Consider the following 27,786-nt stretch of genomic DNA (forward strand, 5'->3'; position numbering starts at 1 on the left):
TTCGGACGACGACGCCGGAAACGACGACGACGACGCCAACGTCATACCAATATACGACCACAAAATTTTTTTGCGGTCGTATAATAAACAGTGAAAAGATCACAATTTATCCTACAATTTGAAGTTTATGTTAAAACAGTATTATAGTTTCTTAGGTGTCGTATGCTGAAGAAACTTTTCTGACGTACTGTTGAATTTAAGTACCTGTAAATTAACGAATTATAAAAGGTTGACGGGATAGTCGTGAGGATAAGGTAGTCATGCTGGCAATCCGGAGATGCCAGGTTCGAATCTCAAAATTTTTTTGTAATTTTTTTTTGTGCATAAATGCATAAATACTTTTTTAATATTGTCATAACGTGTTAAAGAATGATTTTGAATGATGAAGTTTTTTTATAGATATTTACTGAAGAGCAGTATACATGGTATTTTTAATAGAGACATTGTACTTTACCAGTATGTACTAGCAGTTGTCACTTACATACTTAATGGTCCCTTAATAAGGTATTCCTTATTTTAACTGATTCATGTCTTAAAGCATTTGTGCTCGAATAAACAGTTTAAACCTATGTTTGAATGATGATTAATTGATAACATTGTATTATCAGGCACAGAAACAAAAAGACTACTTTTTGACAATTTATAGTGTGCGGCTATAGAAGTAATAATCCTTTATCTTTAAATTGAGAAATGGTTATTAATATTTTTATTTTAATAAACTTTCTCAACACAAAATGTTTACTTAATACCCTGTCATATTTAGTTCAAAATAAGTATACATTATTTTGATAATCTTCATTTTTTTCAACAGATTTTAAGCTGGCTTAAACAATGCAAGTGTATGCTGGGTGAAAGGAATATGTCGGTTCCTGATAGGAACTCATGACCTAAAGGTGAGTCTAGGGTTAAGATAAATTGACTGCGTGTTTTAACTTCTAATAATTATGATAAACGTATCTTGATGAGAGCATGCATTATCTACATTTCGAGAAGACTTAGAGGTTTACATATTGAGTAGACATTACTTTGTTGAATATTATATGTTTCCCTCTGTTTGTCTTTTGTGTGTGTGTGTTGTTATAGGGGTGGTGGTTTGCTGTCCCATTAATGTTTATCCGTTACATCTTTGTATTCATGTTTTAGGTTGTAATTTTCTAATATATGAAGACTTTAAGATTTATTTATTATTATTAACTATCCGTAATTTTGATACTGACTTAAACACTTTTGTCCGTTTAAACGCTAAACGATAATTAAGTATATAAACAATCAGGGTTGAATATAGCATATTTCAAAACTGATATTTCGTGATGGAATTTGCACGTAAATTAACAAAAACGTAAACACACACACACATACACGTGCGCAGACAAATACACACAACTAAACTAAGAAACATATGCACCATGATATTCTCAGGCTAAAACATTTTACGATATTGTATTTTATAATTTTAAATCACACTTCGGATATTCTGTATGTTATTCTGATTTACCTCATGCTATCTGTTAAAATATTTCCATTTCTAATTTTCAGAGAATGTCAACGCCCAGAAACTATACTTGCATTTTGTGTTCAAAGAGACCAAAAACCAGAGACAGGCGGAAACTCATAGGACCCAACAATAAATCACTGCGTAAATGTTTACAACAGAAGTTTTTCATTGAACAGGACAAAATTAATCACACTAACAGTGTTATATGTAATAAATGCAGAATACGATGCTCTCGAGAAATTGACACAAATGTAAGATGCACCATACAAACTACAATATCTGAATTAAATAATGATGACACGGAGTACGTCCCTCCAACAAAATATGCTAGATGTCATCCATGTAAATCTCCGCCAAGTATCGCACTGCCTATACCATCAGCTGGAGGTGGCCATTCGCAGTGTGTTGTGTGTAAACGCCGAGGCCCAAAGCTAGTAGTCGTCCCAACAAACGCTAGATTTAATTTATTTTTGGATAAACTCATTGTTCTCACTGTTGGTGCCAGATGTTGTCCAGGTCACTTGTGCAATGAAATATTTTTACCTGATGCACTTGACAGAATTTCACATTCGCAGTCTTCGTCCATTTTCAACCGTACTGACTTAATGGACCTTATTACGCAAATCCAAGATATGGCATTGAGAGGAAGCAAGGGGCGAATTGATTTTGATACAGAAAATGCACTTACAAGCTCAGACATTTTAAATCTGACAGGCCTTTCTAAGGAAAACTTTAATGACCTATGTTCAATTGTCCAAAAGGGTAATTTACGGGATTCTCGGACTCGAAGTGTTCGGACATGTATTGGGATATTTCTGACCAAATTGAAGTCTGGTTTATCCAATAAACTTTTATCAACACTTTTTAATCTTGGTAAAGATTCTGTTAGACGTGCTATTGCATCAGCTAGAAAATTCTTGTCTGACAATTTTGTTCCTTCTAATCTAGGATTTAATCATATAAGTAGGGAAGAGGTTATAACATCGCATACTCGACCTCTAGCGCAATCACTGTTTGGAAAAGGAATGTATCCAGCAATTATAGTCGCAGATGGCACTTATATTTATATCCAGAAAAGTTCACAATTCAAGTTCCAACGTAAATGCTATAGTATGCACAATCATCGACCATTGGTTAAACCAATGGTCTTTGTAACAACTTCTGGTTACATTATAAGTGTAATTGGACTGTACTTTAGCGACGGCAAAAACAACGATGCACAAATAATGAAGCACATCATTCAACATGACATTGAGGAATTTAAAGAATGGGTGACTGAGGATGACATTATGATTGTCGACCGGGGTTTCCGAGATGCACTTGACTTACTGCAAGAAATGGGTATCCAAACAAAAATGCCATCTTTTAATAAAAAAGGGGACTCTCAACTTCCAGTTGAAGACAGCAACATAACAAGACTAGTTACAAAAATCTGTTGGGTGGTAGAGTCCGTGAATGGCCGCATTAAGTCATGGAAATATCTAGATAGAGTTCTACCAAATAGCCAGATTCCATTTGTATCTGATTATGTCAATATTGCCTGTGCAATCATGAATAAATATTGGCAAGAACTAAATACAGGGGACTCAGAACAAGATGAACAATTGGCGTCTAAAATGCTTTATCTTTCAAAGCAAAAGAACTTACTCCATGAGAAAATAATAGAGGAAGGCCTTGACAAACGTTCTTGTAAATGGCAAAAGATTGATGCTTCATCCGCCCCTACTTTTCCCCGTTTATCAGAAGAAGATATAAGAAATATTACTGTTGGAGTCTACCAACTAAAACTTGCTCCAAGTTACACAAGAGAACACCTAGATGACGATGGTAATTATGAAGTTTTTACATGTGACCATGAAGAGAATCTTTTGTGTGCTAAAATTCAATCAAGACATATATCATCAAAATGCTATCGTGTATGTGTTAAATATGATGACATTAGTGTCGTGGGTTGGTATTGCCAGTGCAAAGCCGGAAGTCGTGTTGTAGGAACCTGCTCTCATGTTACGGCCTTAATTTGGTATCTTGGTATTGGAAAGTACACGGATATAATTTTTGAAAACTATCGTGATTGGAGCAAATATCTTCTTGATGCTCGTAACCTGCCAGATCCAGTTACTGTTGACGAAAGTGACAACGAGGAAGCAAATGATGAAGAGTGAATGACGTGAAAGTTCATTATTTGTTTTTTAATTTGAAAGAAATGACAAAACGTTTAATTCCTTTTTGAACCATACATTTTAAAGTGTATATCATTTGATATGTCTGGAAATGTTTTTACCAACTGCTTCCTCCGACATTGTACAGAATTGAAAGAATAGTTGTTAATTTGCTTGGTTCTTTTTTATCTAAAATCGTACTTCTACAAAATTATGTCTGTCATCAGGAAATGTGTCTTATGTAAAAGTGTACTCTCCGGTTCTATGTATTATTGTATATGAAAAAAACAATCCGTGTTCTTTAAAACTTACAGAAAGATAGTTCAATGCACGGGTTAAAATAACTGAATCCATTTCTTTTATATTTCAAACCGTAGGAAATCATTAGATAGTCGCTGTACGTAGTAGCTCATTTTTTTTTATGGGTTATTAGATATGTGACCCAATGTGTATTTTATGTATAATACATCACATTTCTACTATTTTAATCACCTTATCCATTCGTATGACCGTGCGTTTGCCAAACAAATATTTTCCAAATATTTCTTTTCTCAAAACTAATATACATGTCAGAATGCCATCATATGTTGTCAGCGACCAACCCTATCAAGTTGTAGTTTGTGTGTTTTTTCTCTCGAATCTCTCAGACAATAACTTCATGTTTTCTTGTATGTTGAGTTACTAGTTCAACATATTTCTTCATATACATGTTTTTCATATGACTATTTTCAAGTAATTGTAAGATTTAACAAATAGGACTGTACATAACTCATCAAAACATATGTTCACGATAAAGCATAATGACAGTTTTTTTTAACTTTATAGCTTGTGACTTGAGTAATCAGAGTATATCCATTCCTTCAGGCTTGCTCACGGAATATTGCGGATTGCAGAAAATTTAGAATAATTTGTCACATAATGCAGAATTAATAAATATTCTTTGATAAAAAATACTGTATGCATATGCCTATTGTTAATTCTTTTTTTTTCCTAAAAAAGGAAAAATGAGATTTCTCCTATTTAACCTTATGAAATAACTGGTGGTTTTGTTAATTTCAACGTTTTCGAGAAAAAAAACAAGGTTATGACACCAAGGTTTACTTATGTTTATATTGAAATTCCAAAATTTATTGATCCAGAGGTCTTTAAAGAAGTTTAAGAAAAATATATCGTCCAACATTTAAACACCCAAGCTATCTGAAAGCGCTTATCTATGATTTGATAATTTTTTTATGTAGGTTTCTGTTGGCATAGCAACAGTAACTGTGTTATTATAAGTAAAATGAATTGTAACCAAATATTATGAAATAGCATTTGTACACTGTATGAGTTGAAAAATAACATTTCCCTAATCAACTGATTGTTAAAACAGTATGTGCTACATTGATATTTCAAAACGGCTACAAATAAAAATATTCCATGAAAAAAGAGGATTTTTTTATTTATCTGTCATTAGATTTGAAAGTTTCTTACGCGAAAACGGCTTGAGATATGAACAAAATCTTTTCTGTTCTATGAAGTGGATAGTTTAGGCATGATTTTCAGAAAAAAATGAATTTGTTCTAAGATGGGGCCGATTTTGGCCCTTATTGCCCCTACTCCTTATATTAGAGCAAGGAAGTCCTAAGAATTCAAGAAAAGAAGATAGGATGACTTTTTCACTTATATAAGTAAAAAAATCTGAATGTCTAAGGGACATAACTAAGCCAATTTTTTTTTACCTATACAAGTAAATAAAATACACTTGTATAAGTATCCTACAAATTTACTTATATAAGTATATTAATATTACTTCTTCAAGTAAATAACAAGAGTGCACACACTGAAATGTCTCGCCTTCTTTACTAATCATTGATATTATGTTGATAGTCCTAAATATAAAGCTTTATTACAACTGCCACATAAACTTAACATTAACCAAGTAAACTAAACATTGACCAATGAACCATGAAAATGAGGTCAAGGTCAGATAAACCATGCAAGGCAGGCATGTACAGCTAACAAATCTTCCATACAACAAATATAGTTGACCTATTGCTTATAGTTTAAGAAAAACAGACCAAAACACAAAAACTTAACACTGAGCAATGAACCTTGAAAATGAGGTCAAGGTCAAATAAAACCTGCGTGACTGACATATAGATCATAAAATATTTCCATACACCAAATATAGTTGAACTATTGCATATATGGTATTAGAAAAAAAGACCAAAACTCAAAAACTTAACTTTGACCACTGAACCATGAAAATGAGGTCAAGGTTAGATGACACCTGCCAGCTAGACATGTACACCTTACAATCATTCCATACACCAAATATAGTAGACCTATTGCATACAGTATAAGAAAAACAGACCAAAACACAAAATCTTAACTATAACCACTGAACCATGAAAATGAGGTCAAGGTTAGATGACACCTGCCAGTTGGACATGTACACCTTACAATCATTCCATACACCAAATATAGTAGACCTATTGCATACAGTATAAGAAAAACATACCAAAACACAAAAACTTAACTATAACCACTGAACCATGAAAATGAGGTCAAGGTCAGATGACACCTGCCAGTTGGACATGTAGACCTTACAGTCCTTCCATACACCGAATATACTAGACCTATTGCTTATAGTATCTGAGATATGGACTTGACCACCTAAACTTAACCTTGTTCACTGATCCATGAAATGAGGTCGAGGTCAAGTGAAAACTGTCTGACGGGCATGAGGACCTTGCAAGGTACGCACATACCAAATATAGTTATCCTATTACTTATAATAAGAGAGAATTTAACATTACAAAAAATCTTAACTTTTTTTCCAAGTAGTCACTGAACCATGAAAATGAGGTCAAGGACATTGGACATGTGACTGACGGAAACTTTGTAACATGAGGCATCCATATACAAAGTATGAAGCATCCAGATCTTCTACCTTCTAAAATATAAAGCTTTTAAGAAGTTAGCTAACGCCGTTGCCCCCGACAAAAGTCGCAGGCTCGACAAAAATTACTTGAACAAGTAGTACCCCTTACTGTCAGAGCTAGATTTATGGTACAGACAATTGCCTATTTTTGAATGTTTATGCAGATCAGTAACTTATCTTTTTCAAGAATAAGCTTTAATGTTTTATTGTGTTGCTGTCTCACTAAAGAATACCTCAAACCTCACGTTATTCAAATTTACAGGTAAAGTCTCATGTAGATGAATTTATGTTAAAAAAACATCAGAGAAAACCGACCAATCAGACTTAATCATTAATCTCACCACCTTTAAGCAAAATTTGTCATATATTGAGTTTTCAGATCATTTTCAAAAAAGCTTGTTAATATGCAAAATCCTCACTTAGTAAAATTTTGCCGTACCTCTCTTGATCTTTCCGTCTTGACATCTCAATTTCTTTGTACTGGCGTTTTTTCTCTTGTTCTTCCTTCCTTTTCTGCTGAAGCTGTATAAGTTTTTCTTTCTTTTTCTGAATCTCTTCTGCTTCATCCTTAATCATAAAAGTTCATGAACATATTTTGACATCTTTTTTTTTAAGAAAAATATATGAGAAACAAATTTGTGATTTCATCCTCACTTTTTCAAATTCTTTGCATTAAATCAGCAAGTATTATAGGAATTAAAGCTGTACATACTAATGCACATTTAACATTTCATATACAGAAATAAGAAGTTAATAAAAAATCTTTTTCTTTACTTACATGTAAGATATAAAAACACATATTTACTTAAATGACTGAATTTTTCATAATTTCTGTTAAAATTTTATTAAATGTTTTACTGAAATTCTCCAATATGTGAACAGAATTTTTTTTTAAAGACCTAGATCCCCTTTACCAATTTAACATTTGTGTTAAAAAAATAGACTGGTTCAGCTTTTAAAATTGGAAAATCTTAACGCATATCTTCACTTGGCAAAAACGATATATACCACATGATCAAGAATAAAATACATCTTTGAAAAGGCACATGATTTTTCTACATGTTCTATGGGTCAAACGGGCACATATATTAACCCAAAAATTCAATTAAAATATAAAAAACAATCAATCATTTGCACACAAAAAAAAATGTATACTACATGAAAAAGAATAAAATGCATACAACATCTTTTAAAGAACACATGATTTTTTATGGGACAAACAGGCACATATATATTTCCCAAAAATTTATTTGATAATGTAGAAACAATCAATTATTTTCAGCAAGGTAACTAGAGACCTCATTCCTTATATGTGTCCAATGAACTGACAATAGTAATGCAACATAGTCTTTAGTCAGTCACACATTGTTGTCAAGTGACAGGTTTAGCTAGCTATAAAACTAGGTTTAATCAAGCATTTTCTACATAAGGAAATGCCTGTACTAAGTCAGGAATATGACAGTTGTTTTCCATTCGTTTAATGTGTTTGAGCTTTTGATTTTGCCACTTGATAAGGGACTTTCTGTTTTGAATTTTCCTTTGAGTTCGGTATTTTTGTTATTTTACTTTTTTCTAACCTCATTGACAATGAAATTAACATGATTAACAAATGTCCTCAACTTACCTGATTAATGGATGTTTCATCTTCTCCAATCACAAAGCCTATTCCGGAAACGTTCTGTCCTGAAGCATTTTGTGATGCATCACTTCCTTGAGAGACGTCCTGTATATGACTAGTACTATCCAGTTCAGACCGGTTTTGGTTGGAATTCACTTGTTCTTGTACTGCAGTAACTGAATCAGCTTTTAGTCTATTTTTACCCAATACTGGTTTAGGTTTTGTTGGAGTACTTTCATTGAATGACACAAAAAATTCATTTTTATTTGTTAAATCATTTTCTCCAGTATGACTTGCTGAGACACCACTTAAGTCATTATTTATCACAGATTCTAAATGACCTTGAGCATTAGTCCGAGACATGTCTGAAAATGAGGACACTTGAGTCAGTGATGTATCAGCCGTTATCTGACTTGGAGTCTGTGATAAATTCTGATACTGTCCAGACACAGGTGTTTGAGAATGGTATGAATTTGGTACTGAATATTCATTGGAATGTATATGTGTTACTGTTGAAGTCACTGGCTGGTAATTTGTTATTGGTTGTGTTGGTGGTGGTTGGTACATCTGTGCACCAACATGACTAGAAGGTACAGCACTGAGCTGAAGTCCAGGAGTAGGAATACCTGGTCCCATTGGACTGAATGCTGGAACCATGCCATGAGTATGAGGGGAAGACATCATAGGCCCAGCCCCATGTTGTGGGGTAACTGGGTATGGTGGTGACTGACCAAACGCCTGTTGCTGAGCTGGAGGGTATGGATAAGAAGGAGAAAATACTTGCTGGTATCCATTATAGGGTGGAACATACTGGCTGTGACCAGTACTTGTAGCTGGATGATACTGGTTTAGACCAGCTCCTGTGGCTGGCATATACTGGTTTTGACTAGGTACAACCGGACCAACTGGGACCTGTTGAGGTTGCATGCTTTGAGGATTGTAGGAAATTTCAGGACCTCTTGTCATGTGATGCTGTGTTGTCATGGCAACAGTAGTATTAGGCAACCTTTGCTGGACATTCCTCTGTGGTTGTGGAGGTAGTCCTCTTGACTGTTTAATTTGTTCCTGTTGCAAAGACAACCGATTTATTTCAATCTGCAGATCTGACAAGTTCCTATTAAATTTATCTAATGAAGTGTTATAATCAGCCGTAGGTTTTGGTAAATGTTTTTCAGCAAGCCCACCATCAAATGGCGGTGGACTGTCAGGTGTCTCTGGTTTCTCAGCGTAAGCCTGAGTCACAACTTCAGCATCATCTTTAAACCACTTCTTGCGTACATTTTCAATTGTTTGCTGTATTCCTTCTCGTGAGAATGGTCGTTGTGACATACCATTTGCACTATCATATTCATCTAGTCCTGGTCTTGCAGGTGATGGGGAATGTTCCTTTTGAGTATGTTGAGGTCTTCGTTCTGTGGACATATCTTGTCTTTGTGCAACTGACAAATCTTCAAATGATCCACTGGAAGAGCTTCTTGCCTCCTCTTCCAGAATACCATTTTCTGTATCACCAGGTTTCTTTAAGACATGAAGGAAAGCAGTTTTTCCTAGCTTTTGTCTAAGTCTCTGTTGCTGAACTTCATTTCTTTGTTTTTTCTTCTCGATTAGTTTCCTCTTTTCTTCCAATTTCATTTTAATTTGCAAGAGTTCTGATGGAACTGGGGGTACTGCCGAACCTTGTGCTTGTTCCCCAGACGAACTGGCATTCTGCAAAGTTTGTTGCCATGTGGTTTGATTACTTGATGGGGCAAATGATGTCTTCTTCTCAGATTTTGCCCCGTTACTGCTATCTTTAAAAGATGACTTTTTATTTTCTCCACTCTTTGGTTCATGTCCATGCTGCATGAAAACAAGTCCAGAGTTATCAACTTTGCCAAGACCTTGCTTAAGCCGACGGATTTCAGCAAAATTTGTTGTCATGGTTTTTTTCTCTGTATTAGGTTTAACATCATCACCAGTCTTAATAATCAACATTTCTGGCTTTTTGACAGAGATATTAGTCGGAGTTTTAACATCCTCAGATTCTTTAATTTTATGATCTTTGTGAATTTTGTGAGATTCATGGTCCGAAAAATCACCTGAGCTTCTACTACAAACACTTCCTTCTCTTGACACTGACGTTTTTCCATCGGAATGAACAAGTGAGGATTTATCAGAACTATCTGTCACAATAGGGATGCCTGCAGCTCGTGCTGTTTCGGGAGTATATACCTGACTCTGAATGGTGTAACTTAATTTAACAGAATCAGAACTTTTATCAACAGCACTTTCGGAAACATCATTCCCAGGAATGCTAAAAGCGGAAAATATTGGCTTATCTAATGTATTCCGCTGTGATGTCTCTGTATCAGATAACATATCATCAGGAAGAGGCGTCACTGAATCAGTAACACTGCTGTCTTCACTCAAACTAAATGAACAAGCGCTATCAGTAGATTTTCCTTTTGACCTTGTAGGTGACCTTAATTCTCTACTGATCAGTTCTGGTTCCTTCCTTGTAGGAGATTTTTTATTGATTATGTGACTACGTTCCTGTTCTTTACTATGATTATTTGTTTTCTCCTTTGCAGGTTTAAGTCGTGCCGTCAAAAGTGGTTCTACCCTCTGAGAACCAGAATTTATATTTGACTTATTCATGTTAGTATCAGAGTATAAACCATTATGTGTGTGAACATCTTCAATTCCACTGCGATCAGTCATGCGAGAAACAGCTGATGTAACACTTTGAACTTCCATGTAATCTGGATGTTCCTGATTATGTAAATTTGAAGCTGTTCTTTGAGTTGTCTCTCTTTGTAGATCAGATGGATGAGTTAATGTGGGAGGTGGCGTTGGGTTACTGTCATCCCCTATGTCAATACTTCCAATAACGTCATCAGAGAAACTGTCCATCATTTCTGTATCGATGCTCACATTGGCTAACAGATTTGAGGAGGTGGAATTCTTTGTTTCTTCATTATCAAAATTACTGGACCTGCAGTATACAGAAAATGCTTAAAAACATTTTAATTACTGTAAATTCAGAAATTATTGCTTGCATTTATTAAAGCGATTTTCGAAGAATGGACAATAATGCGTGATTAATTATTGCAAAATCGGAAAATTATGTGTGCATATATATCTATTTAATATGAGAATGCGAGTTCTTATTATTGCGATACTCACACAGTCGCATTATTCGCATTAATAAAAACCTCGCAATAATTTCTGACTTTACAGTAATCAATTTTGGCTCATATAATTACTGTTCTTTTATTTTGTTTCACAGGATTTTATTGAAGTATTTTGCCTCTGACAAATTTTTTCGAAGTAAGTCGTTAAACTTGCTGTTAGAGATCTTCTAGAAAAACTAAAACTGATCTAAACTATAGAGAATTGTTCTTGATTTTGATCAATTTTAGTTGTAAGATTTTGTGTGAAACAATGTCAGGTTTACTTTAAACACTTCACAATTAGTTTGTAATGATTTGTTTTCCTATATATTGGTTAGCCTATTTGACTAGCTATAAAGGGTATTAAGCAAGGTCCAAAAAGTTAAGACAAAATATTATTTTTTCCCACAGAAAAATTTTGTCCAACATAGTTGTTGCACACAGAAAAAAGTTACAAACTGAAGGATTTTGATGGAAGTGTTATTTTAATTAAAAACTCAATTTGATTTTTAAAGATCTTATGTTGTTTGTTACATTTTTCACATGTCTTCCAAGCCAGAATCAAAGGTGCATACCATTTTTGCAAATTTAAAATTAAGTACCACATATTGAGTTATTTTTTGTGACAGGTTTTGTTCGAGGTTAGGGAGATTGGACAGTAAAATATTTTATGTGTTTTATGGTTTTTTACAATGCATTTAAATAATCCTTAGATGTTCTGGATATTCTGTAGTGTAAATTTTGTTGTACAATATCTACTGCAGAAATAGCATTTAATTTCCTGATATACTATCATAGTAACAATTGCCTTTGCAGCTACTATTGGTATAATTATTTTGGTTTTGTATTTCTTGTAAGCAGATGGAGCTAGAAAACTGACATGTCCAAAAGGTCCTGGACTGAACACTTTTGAGCGAGGCACAGAAATAAAAAAAAGTAGTACCGTTGCAAACAATGCAATACATGTTCATGAGTTGTCAATTTCCCCAAAATTAATTTTCCAATTTTCCAAAAATTAATATAAATATGCATATCTTCTATTTTGCACTATTTCTGAACAAAATTTTATCCACATCATTCCTACCAGTAGTTTTAGAGATTTTGCCGTCACAAAAAAATCTCAACAGACAATGCGAGTATTATTACTTCATTTGAACTCTGGTGGCTAGATGTCTCATTGACAATCATGCCACGTTCTCCTTATTTTAATATTATAAATGTACACTCTCCAATATCTTTGATTTGGGGTTCCTAAAAATTTCAAAGTCCACTGGACAATAAAGGTGTTTGTCAAAAAGATCTGTCTGAGACCTCAGGCCTTTTACCCTAATCCAAGCTTCATCCCTGCCTTTATTGGTAGTTATATTACCTATCTTTATTGTCTTGCCAGGCTAGCATGGTTTCTTGTATAACATCTCTCTCTTTAGCTGAACTTAATGATAAAGATCTCCTTCCACCTCTAATTGACTGTGTCACTGAAAAAATATCATATAAAATTTAAACGATAGCAATGGCTGATGAATGCTTTTTTCTGTCATAAAAAAAATAAAGGGTAAAGATTTTTTGGCAAATTAGGATTAGGCCTGTCAAAATTGATACATAGTTCTTCTGTTTGCTCGCTCTAAATTTTTGAAAAACCTTAAAAAAAAACCTTACCACCATTCCCTGAACACTGTCTGAGTCATTTTTTTATGTTGAAAATTATTTCTCACCACTGAGAACCAAAGTTTTGAAAAATCAAATTAAAAAATACCTTCAAATCACCAAATTTAAGGTATCTGTTGCTAGAATATTCATTCTCAAAATTTCAAAGAAATATATAAATGACACTGGCTCGCTCCAATTTTTGTTCTTAAAAATCAAAAGAACAAATATTCAATTTGGGGTTCCCTGAAAGTGTGATAAAGTTATTGGTGTGTAAATTTTTTTGAACTTTAGACTGTATTTCAATGTTAACAGAAACAAAAACAAAAATAAGTCCATTTATCAGTAAAATATGGAAAATAAAAAAAAATTTGCAAAATTTTACTCTGGATAATTTTTTTGGACCATGATTTGTAAAATTCCATGAAGGTTGGATCAAGTTATTTATGAGTAAAACTTAAACATTAGACTGTTTTTAAATATTAACACCAAAAACTAGTAAACTATCTGGGGGCCTTGGTGGCCCAGTGGTCCAAGTAGTTCATCTATTGTACTACTAGCCCTGTCAACACTGAGGTTATGAGTTCAAACCCTGAACGTGGCAGGTGAGTTAGACTCCATTCTTAATTGACTAGGATTGCCAGCTTTCCTGACAAAGGTTGGTGGTTCTCTACAGGCACTCCAGCGTCCTCTACCAATAAAAACTGGCCTCCAGGAAATAGCCAATAACGCTGATTGGGACTTTAATCACCAATAATCAATCAATATAGAATTTTAAGAAGATAAATGCAAAATCAAAGCCTGCAATGTTTTACCTGGAGGATGTTCTCTTTCTTCTGATCGCATCTGACGCTTAGGTAGAAGGGGTTTATGTGGGTGTACAAGAACAGCTCCTCCTTGTGGTGAATGTAGACCGGAGTCGTCCATAGAACACTTTTTGAAGCTCTGTTTGGTTACATTACTTATTGGTACGTTAGGTACCCTGTTGCTTGTTATATGTTTTGCTGTTGATGGTCTTGATGCTAAAATAATAATAGTAAAAGAATACATTCCTCAAAGTCCATGTGTAATGATTTAAGACCATAAATTAAAAAACATGCAACCTTTAATCAATGATTTTTTAATGATATTTAATAATGATATATTCCCTCTCTTCTTAATTCAATGCAAAACATTCTTTTTTCTCATCCCTTCCAAAGTAAAATACTGTATGCAGATTGTTTGTTTGGGTGGATTCAATACAATTTCTATTTATTTGCCATTGTCTGCCCAAGTATTTAACATGTTTGAACCACTCAGGCCGTTGGTTTTTTTTCACATTTTGTCATGTCAGGGAATTTATACCGACTATACGTTCTAAGTTTTTCTCATTGTTGAAGGCAGCATGGTGACCTATAGCTGCTTAAATCCATGTCCTTTATTTAATATAACTTTGGATTATAATTATTAATTAATGTGTGCAAGAAATATCATTATTAACAGCAGCAAAAACAGCTCACAATGATAATAGCTTATGGTTATGGAGACTTGCATCTCATACCCTCCTATTTCCTCAAGCTCTTAGACATGGTTTGATAGATGGATGTTCTTGATCCAGAGAGCAGAAGAACCCTTCCTCTGTTACAGACCTACTTTTGGGTCATTAAATTTTCAATTATTCATTTCTTTTATCAATACAAGAAACTGACCTGAATCCTCTCTTGATGGGGACCTCACACAGGGAGCTGGATTAGTCTCAAACCAGTTAAAGAGATCAGCTACCAATGCATACAGATTCTGCTTCAAGTTATTGTGTGTATACAGAAAATCTTCATAAGACAGATGAAAACAATTGCTGGGTAAATGTTCACCACAGAACTTCTTCACTAGGCTGAGGTTATAAAGTGAGTCTGCTATACCAAGATTGGACTTCAAACAAATATCTGTCAATAAATTAACTCAGCCATTAAAATCTTAATATATTCAGTCTGTAATTTATTCAGTCTGTCTTTTATTCAATCTGGTTAGCAGTTGACTGCTTGGAACTAGTTTAACACGGACATATTTTCATGTACCTTTCCCTATTCAGGAACCTTGTCACTGTTTGTCTTTTGTTACCTGTATATCTTGATGTTTTTTTTGTCATTTGAATTTGGTATGATGGTAGATCTTTGACTTTCTTTGATAAATTTACTTACATCTTTTTTTAGACTAGGTGATCAAGAACTTAACGTATTGTACTGACACTGTAATTGTTGACCTCTATATGTCATTGGTTTGCAGTATACATATCCTTTTTTCATATTGGAAAAGACGAACATGTTTATTAAAAAAAAGTTAATGTTTTACAATGTAAAGGACTGATTTCATATCTAAGGAATGTAACAACAGTCAAATATAGTAAAATATGCATATATTTTTTTCTTAGAAACACTGATGTAATACATTTCAGGTAGTTGGAGGGACTCAACTATGGGGCTGTCTCTTGATCTCACATTGTAAGCGTTAATTCTTGTATCTAAATTAGAAAAAAGGTAATGTTTTTAGTATTTCAATCATTGTCAATGTTTATGTTATATTATTATTCATATTGAATTTTATATTTAATATTTTTTATCAATTTCATATGTTTCAGACTTCATGCCCTTGAACAATTTTGAGCATATGTATTATGGTCAATATTGCTTTCTATTTACGCACATGTATTTGATGGACAAAAATTTAAAGAAGGGTTGGGAGAGAATTTTGCTCTGCAAAAGGTCAATCACTGATACTTAAAGGAGGCATTGGGTTTAACTATCCTATTAATACCAGACACTCTTCATCTTGCAAATGTTAGGCTGGTAGGATGGAATGATTTGTAAGACTACCAAGAATACACTAGCAGGCAATAAATATTAGAAATTCTTGTTTTTCTCACCTGTGAGCTTGAGATGTTCAGGACAATAAAAATGTACTAACACAGCCAGACAACAACCATCACCAATATCCTGTAGAAATTCCTCTATAAATGGCATGTCTAATGAGGAATCACCTGATCTACTCACAATTCTCACCTGAAATACAAATGATTTGTATGAATTTCTCATGAAAAATCTCTCTGGATTCATTATTATGCATTGGATACCAATTTTCTTGGATTTTGTTGGTAGTGAAAAACCACAAATTTTAAATTTTCAACAAAGTATGAATTTCCTATAGCCTTGTAAGGAAACTTTGGCAAATCTGCAAAATCAAGTTTCCACAAAAGTACAATTGTTCTTCAATCCACGAAAATTGGTATTGCTAAACAGTAAATGAATCCACAGTATAAAAATTTAAATTCTACTGCAAAATCTCTTGATCTATCCATAATCAACCTGAAATACAAATACTACTGCAAAATCACTTGATCTATCCATAATCAACCTAAAATACAAATACTACTGCAAAATCTCTTGATCTATCCATAATCAACCTGAAATACAAATACTACTGCAAAATCTCTTGATCTATCCATAATCAACCTAAAATACAAATACTACTGCAAAATCTCTTGATCTATCCATAATCAACCTAAAATACAAATACTACTGCAAAATCTCTTGATCTATCCATAATCAACCTAAAATACAAATACTACTGCAAAATCTCTTGATCTATCCATAATCAACCTGAATTACAAATACTACTGCAAAATCTCTTGATCTATCCATAATCAACCAAAAAATACAAATTTAACCGCAAAATCTCTTGATCTATCTATAATCAACCTGAAATACAAATACTACTGCAAAATCTCTTGATCTATCCATAATCAACCTAAAATACAAATACTACTGCAAAATCTCTTGATCTATCCATAATCAACCTGAATTACAAATACTACTGCAAAATCTCTTGATCTATCCATAATCAACCAAAAAATACAAATTTAACCGCAAAATCTCTTGATCTATCTATAATCAACCTGAAATACAAATACTACTGCAAAATCTCTTGATCTATCCATAATCAACCTAAAATACAAATACTACTGCAAAATCTCTTGATCTATCCATAATCAACCAAAAAATACAAATTTAACCGCAAAATCTCTTGATCTATCTATAATCAACCTGAAATACAAATACTACTGCAAAATCTCTTGATCTATCCATAATCAACCTAAAATACAAATACTACTGCAAAATCTCTTGATCTATCCATAATCAACCTGAAATACAAATACTACTGCAAAATCTCTTGATCTATCCATAATCAACCTAAAATACAAATACTACTGCAAAATCTCGTGATCTATCCATAATCAACCTAAAATACAAATACTACTGCAAAATCTCTTGATCTATCCATAATCAACCTAAAATACAAATACTACTGCAAAATCTCTTGATCTATCCATAATCAACCTGAAATACAAATACTACTGCAAAATCTCTTGATCTATCCACGCCATAATCAACCTAAAATACAAATACTACTGCAAAATCTCTTGATCTATCCATAATCAACCTAAAATACTACTGCAAAATCTCTTGATCTATCCATAATCAACCTAAAATACTACTGCAAAATCTCTTGATCTATCCATAATCAACCTGAAATACAAATACTACTGCAAAATCTCTTGATCTATCCATAATCAACCTAAAATACAAATACTACTGCAAAATCTCTTGATCTATCCATAATCAACCTAAAATACAAATACTACTGCAAAATCTCTTGATCTATCCATAATCAACCTGAAATACAAATAAGCTATATGAATGATGTCTATTATCAGGACTCTTTCGATATATATATCATAGGGACCTTTGTTGTTGAGTGGTACAGGAAGTTCATCTAGTGATCACTTGCCTGTCAACTCTAGAGGTTGTGTGTTGGAACCCAGATAGTACACTCTGGATTCTCCATCATTGAAAAATGGCCCCCATGATATTGCTAAGCTTGCTGAAAGTAATGTTAAACACCAACAAACAAACAAACAAATGGTTACATTGTCCTTAAATTTTCATCACTTTGATACTAACATACCTTCATTTTGGACTGTCCTTCTAAAACCTGTGACCCCTTCTGCTCTTTACTTTGGACTGTACTACACACTTTATTGAACCAGAAATCAACAGCATTTTCTGTGTCTGACGGTAATTCACTCGATGCATTGAAAACAGCAAATCGTCTGTCAATGAAAAGTATTTATTACAATTTCTACTTATTGCTAACTTCACCACAATTTGTTATTTTTTTGTTAACACACTAGTGTAAATGATTTTTTATAAGTTTGTTGTTGTTTTTCATTTAGCTTTTGTTGCAATAATAGATGTACATATAAGACATTGGTTGCTGTTTAATACCTTTTACAAACTTCTACACTCAATTCTAGATACTTTGTGATATATATGTAAATAAACTGACCACCATGGACATAAGATGTGCTACTGCTAATTACAACTGCATACCAAATATCATTGACTTACCGTTAGTGGTTACCTATAAACTGACCTAGTTACAAACTTTAACATATAAATTATGCAAAAGTTTCAGTCAAAAGACAATGATTGAGCAGGTGGGGAAAATCTTCAAGGAAAGGGATGTGCTAATACAACTGCATACCAAATATCATTGACTAACCATTAGTGAGTACCAATAAACTGATGTAATTACAAACTTTAAGGATGTACTCAGGTCAGGTTTAGGAATTTTTGTGAAATGTTCGGACTCCTTGAGTTTTTTCCTACAATACAGGGTAAAACATTTTGACCCATATCACTCACTTTTCTTTTCATAAAAGATTCAATAGGTCATAACCAAAATTTAAGCACATTCTATATTTTTTTCTTACGATTTGAGACCCAAATAATTTTAATGCTAGATATAAGGTAAAAGTCCGAGTCAGTCTTTTCCCGCCATTTTAAAAAAAATCAAATATCTCAAAAAGGAGTTCCATAACCTATCAATATTTTTAGCTTGTTTTGTTCCTTAATTAATGCTCTTCTGACTTATAGTATCAATTTTAAATTCTATATTTTTTAATTTCGCCTAACTACATCCTTAACATATAAACTTTTCAAAAGTTTCAAAGTCAACAGACCATGACTGACCAGGTAGAGCCAAATAATCTCATTGAATGAGATGCGTTGAAGCTTATACTTCTGCATACCAAAAGTCATTGACTTACCATTTGTGGTTCCCCTTAAACTGGCCTCACCACAAACTTTAACAAATGGTTGACACCAACGCCACCCAAAACAGCACATCTGTGTCTCGCCTTTCAATTTACAACTTTGCTCAGACAAGGTAAAAAGAAAATTATTTAAAAAAATTATGCTTGGTGGTGTAAAAATTAGCACCTTCAAACCCTACCTCCCTTGACATTAAAACTATTTCTAAACATGCTAAAGTTTCACTTACCTAACTGCCTGTACAACTCTTTCTACACTAACTGTTTCACTGATGTAAGCCATCATGAGACAATCAATCAGGGCTAGATGAGCATTCTGAAAAAAATCATACATCAAATTTAACATGTACAAAGAAAAATTGAATAGAAATCCCTATTCACATTTTGTCATGTCATGGCCTTTGATAGCTGACTTTACAGTTTGCTCATTGTTGCAGGCCAAATAGAGACCTATTGTTGCTTAAATCCATGTCATTTGGACATCAATGTCCAGATAGTAGTCTCACCGACAATCATACCACATTTCCATATTTTAAATTGACACTATCTTTTATTAAAACATTTTCTAGTTTTTTCCCTTTTTTTAACAAGTTGTTGTTGCAGTGCAAAGAAGGTTCCTAATTTTCCTTCGAGTGTGTACCACTGAAATATACCTTACCATTTGAAGGTCATTTAAAAATATTTCTATGCATGACTTTCATAGAAATTTGTTTGCAGAAGGTTCACATTGAAATTTAGATAATTATTAAAGATATCCAAATCAAACTGCAGCTTATCTTTTTTCTGGTTTCAATACTATCTTTTAATTAGAGTTTATTCTTTCATCTTAAGAACTGTACAAAGAAATCTACTGAGCACAGATGATAAGTAACTGGACAAAAATTGCTCCGTAGAGGCTTGTAAATAGGTAAATTTTTTTAAATAACACACCATCATAATCTTTGATGATAAAAAAACAATCAAACACTCCATTAGAGCAATGTAGTTTAAGAATTTAAGAAGAGAAGGAAATATGACCTTTTTACTTTTATAAGCGAAAGAATCTTGATAAAGGGAGATAACTCTACCTCTAAAAATTAAATAAATATTACTTGTATTAGGGACAACATCAAAAGTTCAATGTAGGATAAAAAACTTAATTCACATAGTTTTTTCACTGACCCAGCCCCCCCCCCCCCCCCCATCTTAACTTAATTTGGAAAAAATTGATTGACCAATATGGGCATATGCTTTCAGAGTATACTTTTTGTACCATGGGTCTTGTTTCTCCTCAACAATGTATGTTTGTTCTGTATATTGACTTGGACATCACTTTTAAAAAATATTGGAAAAAAGTGGTGTATTTTTAGTATGCATCAAAAAAGGCACTGTTTAATTATAATTTTATAAACACTACAGTCAGAATGGATTCTACATTTTTCATCTGCCCACTATTGGCATGTATAAATAGTGGGTTTACAGTTTTGATTGTTTTTGTTTCTTTTCTCAAATGAATATAAAACAGTCCATTGTTTCATATAAAATATAGCTTTAAACTAAATAGTGGTCCATTGAAATGCATGGTGATGACAGGGCAGTGCATTTGTGCCAACTGTGGAGAGAGGGAAAAGCACAATCCCAAATGAATGTAGTGAATGTGATATGATCTATGTAATTTCTATTCAATGTCTGTTGACCACTGTCATATTTTTCTACTATCTCAAAATTGTATTTGAATTTATACTTCAGTTTTCATTTTAATAATTAAATAATTAACACAATTCAAAGAAAATTTTATAGTTTGTTTTTAAAATGCCACCATGCCTGGACCAAAACAATCTGTGTTGATCTGTATATGGTTTCATATCATTCAAAATTCACGTTCAATAAAGCGTTTGAACGACATAGATACTATAATTAATTTCGCCCCAATACTTTCGGCAAAAAAAAACAAAAAAACAATTTGATGGCATTCATTTGGTTTAAAAGTCCAAACATATGTTGGGGCCGAACTTGAATCCGTTTTTTTCAATCCGAAAATCGATGTCGGATAACAAAACTTGCAGCGATTTTTACCTCCCCCCCCCCCCCCTCAACCCCAAAACTATTTGAATTAAGTTTTTTATCTGACATCGATCTTTTGATGTCGTCTCTTAGTATATATTACCTCTGACTGATTGTAGAATGTCATGAATGTAGAAACCGTACGTACATGCATGAGAATTTGCTCATTTGGGAAATCAGCAAAAATTAACCCCTGGGAAGATTTCTATGTTAACCACGTTAACAATAACTTATATAATGGTAGACAGTTAACTTCTACATCATTTAGTCTCTGGTGGAGAGTTGTCTCATTGGCAATCATACCACATCTTCTTATTTTTACAGTGTATACAGTGATGGGATTTGCCTATACAGTGACAATAAAGATGTCAATAACAACCTGGTGAAATGGTGCATTTTTCATCAATATGGTCTCTGTAACTTCTGTTTCATCTGGTTCCACAACATAAATGCCCTTCCTTGACAGCACCTGAATGATACTCCAATGTCCTGTAATGGTAAAACATACATGTATTTACAGACACACATTATTTAAATATGTAGCTATAGTGTAAGGTATATAAGAAAATGAAATAAGTATTTTATATGAAGTGTTCTCCACAGAAATTCTAAATGACATCAGTTATTAAGTAAAATTTTGAAAACATATTGCATCAGTGAAAACCACATCTTTGCAACAGAAACTGTTTTAGAAGAAAGTCCATTTTGACAGGATCAGGGTAAAATATGTAAACAGCATCATGGTGCCATTACATAATTATGATATTACTAAAATCTGATGCTAAAATGCCCATGGGGTACATTTGTAACACTGCACAGAATATAATGCATTCTGGGTAATATTTTCAAAAGCGTACGCCAAAATGCTGTGATTGGCCAAATTCAACCAATGATGTAATGTTGTTTTCATTTTGGTGTACGAACAATGAAATTACCCATGGTCCTTTAGAATTTGAAACGGCTAATTATGATATTACTAAAATCATGTCAATAATGTCTATTACTATACTTTAAAATAACTCAGAGAAGAAGAAGACAACCAAGAACACTGATGATTAAAACATTTCTCAGTGGTGCTAAGATGTATTATTTTTTTTTTTTCGAAAGGTGCGAGTCAAGTTCTATCTCTGTGTGATACGGGTGCTCCAAGAACGGAGGAAATAACTCAGAGAAGAAGAAGACAATCTAGAACTCTCTGATGATTTAAAACATTTCTTCAGTGGTGCCAGTTCTGTCTCTGCGTGACACGGGTGCTCCGAGAAAGGAGGAATTTACTTAGAGAAGAAGAAAACAATCTAATGATTAAACACATTTCTTCAAGTTTGTTATATTTCTTCTTTTTTTTTTTAGTGGTGCGAGTTTGATAAAGTGGTGCAAGTCATAATAATTAGTGAGAGTGTTTGAGTGGTGCAAGTTGGCTGTGGGCCGTGTTGTTGGGCAGTACGTCGACTGAGCATGCGCGACAGTGTGTAAGACACGGATCGATAACGGTCTCCGAATTTGGATATTTTCTCAAAAATTGGCGTTTTCTGTGAAAAAAAGATTGTTTCAAAGGCAAATTTAGGAATTACAAAACACTACATTTATACGTCATATCATGAATATTTCTGACTTTGTATGGTTTCAGAGGAGTTGTGGATTAATGAAATTGGTCTCTTCCTTTAGTAGTATAGATGTTGGCATCATAACAATGATAGACATAATAAAATGCTCCGCAGGGCGCAGCTTGATACGACCGCAGAGGTCGAACCCTGAACAGTTGGGGCAAGTATGGACACAACATCCAAGCTTGATACAGCTTTGCATTTGGATTGTGATTAAATATTTGACACAGCATAGGTTTCTGACACAGAATGAATGTGGTCTAAGAACTTAAAAATTTTAAATTGGACATTCACCTATTATGGTCCAATATCCAAAATCTAAATACATGGTTAGATTCAGCATATCAAAGAACCCCAAGAATTCAATTTTTGATGAAATCAAACAAAGTTTCATTTTGGACCCTTTTGACCTCAATGTGGACAAAGTTGATAACGGGGCCCAAAAATCAAAAATCTAAATACATGGTTAGATTCAGCATATCAAAGAACCCCATATATTCAATTTTTGTTGAAATCAAACAAAGTTTAATTTTGGACCCCGATTTGGACCAACTTGAAAACTGGGCCCATAATCAAAAATCTAAATACATGTTTAGATTCAGCATATCAAAGAACCCTAAGAATTCAATTTTTGTTAAAAACAAACTAAGTTTAATTTTGGACCCTTTGGACCTTAATGTAGACCAATTTGAAAACAGAACCAAAAATTAAGAATCTAAATACACAGTTAGATTAGACATATCAAAGAACCCCAATAATTCAATTTTTGATGAAATCAAACAAAGTATAATTTTGGACCCTTTTGACCTCAATGTGGACAAAGTTGATAACGGGGCCCAAAAATCAAAAATCTAAATACATGGTTAGATTCAGCATATCAAAGAACCCCATATATTCAATTTTTGTTGAAATCAAACAAAGTTTAATTTTGGACCCAGATTTGGACCAACTTGAAAAAATGGGCCCATAATCAAAAATCTAAATACATGTTTAGATTCAGCATATCAAAGAACCCTAAGAATTCAATTTTTGTTAAAATCAAACTAAGTTTAATTTTTGACCCTTTGGACCTTAATGTAGACCAATTTGAAAACGGAACCAAAAATTAAGAATCTAAATACACGGTTAGATTCGGCATATCAAAGAACCCCAATAATTCAATTTTTGATGAAATCAAACAAAGTTTAATTTTGGACCCTTTGGACCTCAATGTGGACCAATTTAAAAACTGGGCCCAAAATCCAAAAACTAAATACAGGGTTAGATTCAGCATATTAAAGAACCCCAAGAATTCAAGAATAAAACCCCATTGAAATTGGTCAAGAAATAAGCAATTTATACGAAGTATCTTCTTTTGCAAAATACTGTGCAATTAAATATTTCTTGCTATTGCGCAATACTGTACAATTGACAATTTCTTGCTATTGCGCAATATTGTGCTATTGGATATTTCTTGCTATTGCGCAATACTGTGCAATTGAAGATTTCTTGCTATTGCGCAATACTGTGCAATTGAAGATTTCTTGCTATTGTGCAATACTGTGCAATTAAAAATTTCTTGCTATTGCACAATACTTATTATATAATAATTTACACATCCTGTTTGGTGTGTATCTCCTACCATATCATTATTATTTGCTTTTAAATATAAATCAGAAATAACCAACTTAAAATGGAAAATTTTAAAAGAAAAAAAAAAGGAAAAAAAGAAAAAAAAAGGAAAAAAAAAAAAATCCCCCCCAAATTTTTGGAACCCCCTTATGATTCATCACCCCCAAACTCAATCCCAACCTTTCCTTTGTGGTATGGTACCTTGCAGTACAATTTCAGAGAGATTCATACACTTGAACACAAGTTATTGTCTGGAAACTAGAAAAATGTGTTTTTTGGCCCCTTTTTGGCCCCAAATTCCTAAAATATTGAGGCAGTTAACCCCATCATCAATCCCAGCCTTCCCTTTGTGGTATGGTACCTTACAGTACAATTTCAGAGAGATCCATACACTTACACACAAGTTATTGTCCTGAAACTAGAAAAATGCTTGTTTTTTGCCCCTTTTTGGCCCCTAATTCCTAAAATATTGAGGCAATTACCCCCATCATCAATCCCAGCCTTCCCTTTGTGGTATGGTACCTTGCAGTACAATTTCAGAGAGATCCATACACTTGAACACAAGTTATTGTCTGGAAACTAGAAAAATGCTTATTTTTGGCCCCTTTTTGGCCCCCAATTCCTAAATGTTTCGGCAATTACCCCCAAACTCAATTCCAGCTTTCCCTTTATGATATGGAACCTTGTAGTACAATTTCAGAAAGATCCATACACTAACACACAAGTTATTGTCATAAAACTAGAAAAATGCTTGTATTTTGCCCCTTTTTTGGCCCCTAATTCCTAAAATTTTGAGGCTATTACCCCCAAAATCAATCCCAGCATTCCTTTTGTGATATGGAACCTTGTGGTACAATGTCAGAGAGATCCATACACTAACACACAAGTTATGTCTGGAAGTTACAAAAATGCTTATTTTTGGCCCCTTTTTGGCCCCTAATTCCTTTACTGTTGGTACCATAACCCCCAAAATCAATCCCAACCTTCCTTTTGTGGTATTGAACCTTGTGGTAAAATTTCATAGAGATCCATTCACTTAAACTAAAGTTAGAGTGCGAAAACCAATGTGTCTTCGGACGACGCAGGACGACGCCGGACGACGACGACGACGACGCCGGACGACGACGACGACGACGACGACGACGACGACGCCAACGTCATACCAATATACGACCACAAAAATTTTTTTGCGGTCGTATAAAAACGATATTAAGCTTCAGACTTTTGATATAAATTTGACTGTTAAATTGACAGTGCATCAAATGAAATGTTCAACATAAGTGTACTAAAATCTGCCTTAGACTCTTTATTAATGCAATATCACGCTGTCAGAACTGTACTTTCTAAAACCACATTTCCTAATACCGGATGTTGACTTGAAAATGATAAAACACGGACCAGAGATGATGTGTTAAATCCGTGTACGCTTTCAAAGCACAAATGAGTTTGTATAGATCTTTCCACGTTATTTTTTCTTGAAAATACTTGAAATGAATGTAAGATAAAGGTATCAATGATATTGTTAGCATTTTTGAAGAATTCAGAAGCAAAATTTAATCTCACACATGTGCACACGTGTACTGGTTTCAACAACATGGTTCTGTCGAATTTTCTCTTAAAACTTATTCTTGATTTTTTAAAAACTTTATCATTAGAATTCTATTTCAAAATGTATTTCTGATAGGCTAAATCATTTTTACTAAGTACATGTAAGAGTTCATATCAATCAATGCATCATACCCCCAGTACCGTAATTGGAAAGTCCTGAGAAATCGATATTGAAAGTACGTGAATTGTGATCAATACATGATACCAGTCTACCCAGGTTATTCGTTCTATTTTTAAAGCATGTAAACATCGGTTCAAATTCCTGGAATCCTTGATGAAGTAACTGAATCTGATTGGCTAAGATAAAATTAGTGAGGAAGGGATTTTCTATTTTGGTAACGCCAAGAACTTTTTTTAACTAGTCTGTCTGGCATATTGATGACAAGATTTGATTGCCCGAGGAGTATATAGTTTAGTCCCGGGCGTCGGGCTAGTGGATTTTTTAACCCCTGCACAGGCAACATGACGAGGCACATTTTTTTTCATATTTTAAACCAGACTTTAACTAGTTGATACCAGTCAGGGGAATTACTTAAATGAGTGATTTCTTTAATCACTATTTCAAGTAACATTTTTCCAGAAATGTTGGAAGTAAGAGTTGTCTTTCTTTAATAATCACCTATTTAAGGCCAATTAAAATTAATTGATAGATTTTCATCCCCGCCCGCCCCTCTGAAATCGTTCCGCCCCAATTTTTTTTATTTTGAAAAATTTACGATTTCCAGATTTTGTTCATTTTCGTTACCGGTAACTGTCGATAATTTCGTTTCATTAATAACATCCTGTTTCAAATTTTGGTTTTTGCATTACTTTGTATGTTTGATTCGTTATACATGTATATACATGATAGAACCTTATTATTACACTTGCATATATGAAGAACACGTCACAAGAGCGTTTCATATCTAATAAAAAATAAAAAATAAAATCCTCCCACCCACCCCATTTTTTTCAAAAATTTGGATGAAAATCTACTAATTAAATTTACTTGGCCTAAGTAGTACAAATAAATCACTAGACTAAGTGATTTAATTTTATTGTAGCTTTAAATATATAATACTAATGATCCAGGGACTAATTTTGTTGCTAAAATTATCAGAACCAACATCTGTGTTTATAGGATGACCGGTCATGTCAGGTGATGACCTTGTACTGAATCTGGGATAATGACATGAAAATCACTTGTTTAAGTATTATACCTCTATTTTCTTCCAAAAAATCACTTCTTTAAGTATTATTATTTTAATTACCCCCACTAATTTCAACACCCCCGAACAGTAAAATTTTGGTCGCGAACAGTAAAATTTTATTACATAATCTGTAAGATGAAACCTTGAATTTTACAGGAAAAATACTCCCACTGCTGGGAAAAATCTGTTCAGAAAATATTAGTTCATTATGTAAAGCCTTCATTATAGCATTTTTTCAACAAATATAGAATTTACAGATGAATGATTGCATCAAAGGCATAAACCTTGCTACTTAAAGAAGCAAAAGGTTCTTTTTTTTCAATTTTACTAATAATTAGATATAATCTAAACCTGTATGTTTAAAATTTTGGTAAAACTAAAAAATCACAGAATTTCTGATTTGCTACTTAAATGAGTGATTTATAAATCACTTATTTCAGTAATTCCCCTGACTGGATACCTTGCCATTGTGAGTGTACATTTCCAAACATGTTCCTACAGGCTTGACAGTACAGTTCACTGGTTACCATCAGATTAGCTAGTCTTGGTTTAACGTGCAAGTATCCCTGAAGAAAAAAAACAACATTTAAC

At 33.4% G+C, this 27,786-nt stretch overlaps 1 protein-coding gene across 2 annotated transcripts in view; it reads right to left on the bottom strand.

The window, feature by feature from the left end:
• Positions 1-27,786, bottom strand: part of LOC127723487 (calmodulin-regulated spectrin-associated protein 1-like) — a 73,383-nt gene that overhangs the window by 38,737 nt on the left and 6,860 nt on the right. For both annotated transcript variants that reach the window (XM_052230133.1, XM_052230132.1), the window contains exons 3-12: positions 27,656-27,761; positions 21,562-21,671; positions 19,370-19,455; positions 17,993-18,137; positions 15,894-16,029; positions 14,683-14,916; positions 13,810-14,016; positions 12,720-12,825; positions 8,205-11,172; positions 7,020-7,147 (exon numbers count right to left, since the gene is read on the bottom strand). In XM_052230133.1, coding sequence (XP_052086093.1) covers positions 7,020-7,147; positions 8,205-11,172; positions 12,720-12,825; positions 13,810-14,016; positions 14,683-14,916; positions 15,894-16,029; positions 17,993-18,137; positions 19,370-19,455; positions 21,562-21,671; positions 27,656-27,761 — 4,226 coding nt within the window. The remainder of the gene's footprint in view (positions 1-7,019; positions 7,148-8,204; positions 11,173-12,719; positions 12,826-13,809; positions 14,017-14,682; positions 14,917-15,893; positions 16,030-17,992; positions 18,138-19,369; positions 19,456-21,561; positions 21,672-27,655; positions 27,762-27,786) is intronic.

The sequence above is a fragment of the Mytilus californianus genome, unplaced genomic scaffold (assembly GCF_021869535.1).
Source record: "Mytilus californianus isolate M0D057914Y unplaced genomic scaffold, xbMytCali1.0.p SCAF_13, whole genome shotgun sequence".
Classification (NCBI taxonomy): Eukaryota; Metazoa; Mollusca; class Bivalvia; order Mytilida; family Mytilidae; genus Mytilus; species Mytilus californianus.